This window comes from Lactuca sativa, chromosome 4 (genome assembly GCF_002870075.4).
Source record: "Lactuca sativa cultivar Salinas chromosome 4, Lsat_Salinas_v11, whole genome shotgun sequence".
NCBI classification, from domain to species: Eukaryota; Viridiplantae; Streptophyta; class Magnoliopsida; order Asterales; family Asteraceae; genus Lactuca; species Lactuca sativa.
Window position 1 is genome coordinate 202,296,475 of NC_056626.2, and position 6,717 is coordinate 202,303,191.

At 30.2% G+C, this 6,717-nt stretch overlaps 1 protein-coding gene across 2 annotated transcripts; it reads right to left on the reverse strand.

Annotated features, from left to right (window-relative positions):
* Window positions 1-1,035: 1,035 nt before the first annotated feature.
* Window positions 1,036-5,332, reverse strand: LOC111877749 (NEP1-interacting protein-like 2). Of its 2 annotated transcripts, none has more exons than XM_052770518.1 (5): window positions 5,038-5,332; window positions 1,943-2,118; window positions 1,776-1,859; window positions 1,519-1,668; window positions 1,036-1,368 (listed from the first exon to the last, which is right to left on the reverse strand). In XM_052770518.1, exons 1-5 carry the CDS (start codon window positions 5,144-5,146, stop codon window positions 1,246-1,248), a joined length of 642 nt encoding a protein of 213 aa, XP_052626478.1. In that variant the 5' UTR covers window positions 5,147-5,332; the 3' UTR covers window positions 1,036-1,245. The 2 variants fall into 2 exon arrangements, with proteins under 2 accessions (XP_052626478.1, XP_042757632.2); XM_042901698.2 differs by having other exon boundaries at window positions 1,519-1,671.
* Window positions 5,333-6,717: the final 1,385 nt, after the last annotated feature.

Sequence of the window (6,717 nt, forward strand, 5' to 3'; positions counted from 1 at the left end):
TTTCTACCCGTGGTTTCCACGGATTATAAACTAGCTTCCTTATATAAAAAATCAAAAAATAGCTTTTAAAATGGTTTTACCAAACATCTTTTGCATTTTATCTTTTCCAAAAAAAACTTTTGGCCCTCAAAAGATAAGCCAAACACCAGTTTATCTAATTTAATCCAAGTCAACAAAAGTTATCCAAACTTAAATAAAAAATTACTCGACACTAAAATCTTGATTTATCTCTTAGTTAATCTTTGTAATAACTTTAAATCTTTAAATTTCACTAGCATAATTTTATTTAATTATTTTCTATAATTTATTTTATTATTCATATTTAGCTCAATTATATTTATTTTATTTCATTTTTAGAACTTAATCTAGTAAAAGGTCTAACAACTCTAACCCTAAAATAAGAATGTTACAAATTATTGACTAATTATGTGTCTTATTTTAATCTCCCATAATACATATTAAATTGGTAATAGTCTTGAGTTTAATTTTGGATCCAGAAGAAAAACAGAAGGTAATTTTTTATTTTGGCTTCTTCCTTTAATGAATACGACAATTTTTTATTTGTATCAACTATGTGTAAGATTGATTAAAAAAATTAAATATAAAAGTTTAAATATTTAAGAATTTTAGATTTATAAGAAAAATAATGTATTATTAAAACTGATTTTTTTTTATCTTTTAAATTTAAATAAACAAACAAAATAAACTAATGTACTTTAATTTGGAAATTTTCGAATAAAAATATAAATCTATTAATGAAATTGATATTCATTTATTACTATATTTATTGTAATTATTACACTAAATTATATGTGAAATTTATTAAAATAAAAAAACCTATAAAATAACTGTGAAAAAAAAAATAATTCAAAATAACATTTGACAAATTGAATGAGAGTGACATATTACAAAAAAAAAAAAAGAAAGAAAAAAACCTTTCATTTATTAAAATAGATAGTTCATTTCTATACCACTCAAAACAATTATAAATTATAATCAACATCAACCTTTTATTTATTATTAACTCAATAAAGATATACAATAACACATTTATTTCAAAATAGTCTCCATATACATACCCTAAATTGCATATTTGTAACAAAACACAACCCATCTTACAAGAAGCTATACACATCCCAATGACATCATCATCTTACAACAATCAACACAAACACACACACATGTATACATAAACATATATATATATACACCAATAATTTTATACATAATTTATTTAACAAAAACTTACACATGTTGTCGACATATAGGGCATGATCCATGTCTAGATAACCACTTATCCACACAAATCTGGTGAAACATGTGTTGACAATGAGGCAAACTTCGAGCAATTTCACCAACTTTAACATCCTGCCATGGTCAACCAAATACTTGATATCAGTCAACTCAAACATATATCATTAAAAATATATATATATATATATATATATATATATATATATATATATATATATATATATATATATATATATATAGTTTTGAGGTGAGAATATAATAAACCTGCAAACATATTGTGCAACAAATGGTTTGATTCGGTTTACTTTCATCTGAAATCTTGTGCCATGGTAAGCGTCTCAATGAATCATCTGACAACCCTTTGTGTGCCACGTCATCATTAAAATCAAGTACATCAACAGGACTCATACTCACCTGCTGGAAAATTTTAATAATGTCCAAAGTATAATAATTATTATTGTTATATCATTTTTTTTTTTTTATGTTTTGCATTTGGATTTTTGTTTGTTGCAAATTTTGACCTGAAAATGATACGCTGTTAAAAGTTCAGGTGGAAAACGTTCCTCTGAAAACCTTCCACGAAGAAGCTCCTCCATAAAATCAGCCTATATAACCAAGAGTATGTTTATAAGATATTTATATATGTTTTGGGAAAATATTATTTAAATGATTAGTGATTATTAATTACCATTGATGAGTTTCTATTGGAAGAGAGTTCTTGAGACCAATAAGCACGTGAAGCTTCTAGAACCTCAACAGAAAGAACAGCTCCAGCAAGAGCACCGAGTCCAGCTCCACGGAGGGCCCCACAATCAGAAGCTCTACCCGCCACAGCACCAGTGATGGCACCCGTGAAGGCCCCACCTGCAACAAAAGTCAACACCAAGTCAATGCTATTGCTACGTATATGTTCATTGAGAAATCAATGATTTATTTTGACTGAATTAATGTAATATAAAATGTTCATTACTATATAAGTATAAGATCATTTTTAATTGTTATTTGTTAGCTAGTTTTTTATGTTGTATACATTAACATGAAAAAACAAACCTTATGGATCGGCTACTATGGATGGATTTCAAATACGGAGGAAATTTAGGGGGAAAAAATGTGCATTTTTGCATCATATTGAGACTGAGTGGAAGCCTTTTCATAATGTTGCACAGAAGCATGTAATAAACACTTATGATTAACAACCTAAAAAATAATTAAATTTCTAATCCTAAAATTTTATAAAATTAACAAAACATACCAAAATAAATTTCACACATAGTATAAATAATTATGTATTAATTAACAAAATAATATAATAAAATAGGGATTTTCTAATACACATATAAGATGCATTGATTGAAGTATTAATTATAAGAAATGTTACTATAATTATATGTGATTAACATTAATTATATGTAATATTACCATAGTTAAATGTAAAATATATTAATTATAAAGAATAGTATTATTATTTATAAATAATGTTTATCACATTCAATTATGGTCATATTTCGCATAATTAATATTTCTTATATGTGCCCTTAGGCTACATGGTGCGGTGATGGGGTCACCGGCGGTATCCAACGTGTCACCCTTTCACCACCAGTAAACACCGCGCCATGAAGGCGGTTTTACAGCAGGTGAAATACTGTCGGTGGTCTTCTACCGTAGGCAGATTTTTAAATTTTGTGGCATTTTGGGAAAGGGGCCGTTGCCAAACGGTCTGGCAACGGCTAGTTTGGCAATTTTCAATTTTTTTTAAATCTATTATATATACAAATCAAATTTCCAAAATTTCACCACTATACATTCTTAACAAATATTTTTTTCATTGAAAATGTCTTCTTCCGACAATCCAAACTCTTCCAAACCAAAATGTTAACAACCCTTTCACACTTTTCGGCTACGATTCATCATCACCACCACCTTACCAGCCACAAATGGATGGTGTTCCTAGCTATTATTCACAATTCCAAATGCCCCAACAATTCCATTTCCGATCTCAACCTCAAACCCAATTTTCATCCCAACCGTCATTCACACCTTCAACCGAATTATTTTCGGATTCCGAGCACGAACAGCAACAACAAAAGAAAGGGAAAGCTGATCCGAGAAGATGGACACAAAAAGAAGAAGTTGAGTTAGCAAGGGCATGGGTCGACATATCTGAAGATGGTGGCACGGGAAAGGGTCAAAATCGTGATATGTTTTAGTTACGTATCACGGAGCGTTTTTGTAAGGGAATGGGTCGAAATCCAAATTATCGGACCTCCGACCAATGTAACTCCAAATAGAATCTTATGAACAAAGTCATCACACATTGGAATGGAATTTACACAAACTTTGAAAAGCAATGGGCTAGCGGAGAAAGTAAAGCGAGTTTGTTGAAAAAAAACACACGCTACATTCCAAGATGATACGCTAAAGCCTTTTAAGTTTATTCATGTGTGGGAAGTTGTCAAAAGAAGCATTCGGTGGAGGGAACTTGCACCACATGAAGAAATTGCTAATCCGCCAAAAAGAGGTCGGACATCTTCATATTCAAGCTCGCAACAAGTTTCATCGGATGGTCACATAGGCGTTAATCTTAATGTTGATAACAACGACATTGAAGAAATACACCCGCCTCCTCCAATGGGAAGGGACAAAACAAAAGCTCGAGCAAAAGGGAAAAGGAAAGTGACATCTTCAAATTCTTCAATCGGAACCGAGCGGTCAGCTAGATCGGAAGAAATGATAACACAAATTGCACGATTGAATTCAACTTTAGAGAGGCATATAGTTAAAACTGTCCGACTCACCGAGTATACCGTTGTTAATGCAAGATGTGAGACACCGCGACCCCTAAATATCAAGAGGCGGCTAAAGCAGTGACACAGTCGATTCGCGAAAAATATAAGCTAAACTGCAAATGAAATTTCAATGTTATGTTTTTTTCTATATTTTTTTCTTAATTTTTTACTTCATGTTTTTTTTAGGTTTTTAACGTAATTTTTAATTTCATGTTTTTTTTTACTTTTAGGATTTCTAAAATGTAATTTTTAATGTTAGTATGGTTTTTCAAAAAGTTCTTATTTTTTATTGAAATTAAAAAACAAAAAATAAAAAAACAAAAACTCATAGGTAAACCATTTACCACGTCCCGTAGGTGAAAATTGTAAAAAATGTGAAAATTGTCGTGACGCCTACGTGGCACCTTTTTACCATTGCTAAAAAAGGCACCATAGCCATTAGCCTTCCGGCACATATTAGAAAATCCCAATAAAATAACATTAAAAGAGGAAATCAAGTTAAGTAAATAAATAACATAAATATAAATCAAATTTTGATTTGAAGTGCAACGTATAAAGGGAGCAGGAGCATAGAGTATTTACAAGACATTTATTACTTGACAATTTTCAATTTCACATATTACCACAATTCACAATCACGTACCCAAATAGAGAGAGTGGAATAGAACTAAAGCGAGATTGAGACAGCTTGGTAATTAGGGTTCTTCTAATTTTTTGGGATTTAGACGAATTAACTTTTTGTGGATTTTATTGTGTATACGTTTTAAAAGTTTTGATAACTTTGGATATGATTGTTAGGATTTAGATTATTAGGATTTGTGAGATTTCGTGGATTATAAGGTTGTAAAGATTTTGGTATTTGTTACAGAAGGCCCAGAAGGAAACGTCGCTATACACAGAGTAGTGACTCAACACTTCACTAACTTTATAACAATTAATCAATGAAATCAAAGTATATGAAAAAAATCTGAATTAGGAAAACGAAGTAATAAATTACCGAATGCGAAGAGACCAGTAAGGGCGCCGGAGATAGCGCCGGAGATCAATCTGGGAATGAAATAATAAACCCTAATCTCTCCTTCAGCACCTCCAATTACAGCGTCCATTTAAAGGGTTTTGAGTTTAAATAACAAAAGAATTATCAAAGATAACGTAGCTTTTGTATACTTGAAAAGGAGAGTGAGAGAGCTCTATAGATAAGAAGAAAGAGAAAGAGAAAGAGGGAGGGTGATGTCGGACATGAGAGGAGAAGAAAGGTCGCGAAGGGGGCGATAGTCTTCCCATCGTATCAACTTTTTCTACTTTCTTTTTAACCCTCATGTACTTATCTTCTCCTAATTTAGGTCACTTGTCAAACATTATTTTCTCGTTTTTGTGGTGTTTTGGTTGTTTTTTTAATTAATTGATAATCATAGACATTGTATTATTTATAAATATTTTTAAGTAAAGTAAGTTAAAAGGTCATATATATTAAAGGTCCTTTTTACTAATATTGTCCATTTTCAACTGTTAGCGCATATCACGTGCTAGGCATGTGAATGTATTTTAGTCTTTTCAGATATAATATGCTAGGAATATGAAGGTATTTTGGTCTTTTCAGATATAATATGAAATACATTTGTGATATTTGATAATTTTCATCTGTTACCACACATCATGTGCTAAGCATTTGAAGGTATTTTGGTCTTTTCAAGTAACTGGATTCTTTAGACATGTAATTTTCATCCGTTACCACACATCATGTGCTAAGCATCTGAAGGTATTTTGGTCTTTTCAGGTATAATAGAGACTGGATTGTTTAGACATGTGAGGGTATTTTGGTATTTTCAGGTATCACAGAGATCGTAATATTTCGTAATTTTAAGCCATTAGCACATATCATGTGTTAGGCATGTGAGGATTGAATTTGTGATATTTAGGAAACCACATAGACCATTTTTGTAATTTGTCTTGAAATTAAGAAATACAAGAAACTAAAGGGAGGAAGATTCAAACGTGGGACCTCCTCCCATTCTCCCTCGTTAATTAACACCCGAACCAATTAGGTTAAAGCCAAATTTGGTTTATACTTATAAAAACTATTTAATATTATGTAAAACCAAAATAATATAAAGAAAAAAATATATTTTTACATAAAACTTTTTTTAATAAAACAAAATACACTTTTACGTATTGCAAAAAAAAAAAATTACAAGCAGTTAATATGTTTTTTTATGTCTTTATTTTGTATAAAATATTTTTTTTATAAAAGTATATTTTCGTATAATATGATATTACGTTGTTATAATCATAAAGTACACATTTATTTTATGTTAACGTCTTTAGTTGATTTAAACTAAAAAGACAAGTATATATAAAATTACAGACGTTTTCGAGACGTCTTTAATTGATTTGAAGCAAAACGACAAATATACTTAAAATAAACTAAAAAATATGTTTTAATGTATTTAAAAAATAAGTTTTTGTAGTATGTGATGAGATTAAAACTCTTAGATCGATTAGATCTTTCACAAGTACGATTATGGAAATCAAACAAGTCAAAAACAATATGAGAATGAACACATAATAGAATCAAATATATGCTTATGATTCAAAACAGAGTCACGCCTCAGTAGTGCTCGATGAAGAACTTCCGCTGTAGAGGCGAGCTAGGGTTTACAAAACTTTAAAGAAAATA

Bases quoted from the DNA above. Each gene is read 5' to 3' on its own strand.
- LOC111877749 (XM_042901698.2), bottom strand. From the start codon at position 5,146: ATGGACGCTGTAATTGGAGGTGCTGAAGGAGAGATTAGGGTTTATTAT. The intron at 2,119-5,037 runs GTAATTTATTAC...CTTTTGTTGCAG, and splicing joins TACTGGTCTCTTCGCATTCG to GTGGGGCCTTCACGGGTGCC. The intron at 1,672-1,775 runs GTCAAAATTTGC...AAAATTTTCCAG, and splicing joins TAACAGCGTATCATTTTCAG to CAGGTGAGTATGAGTCCTGT.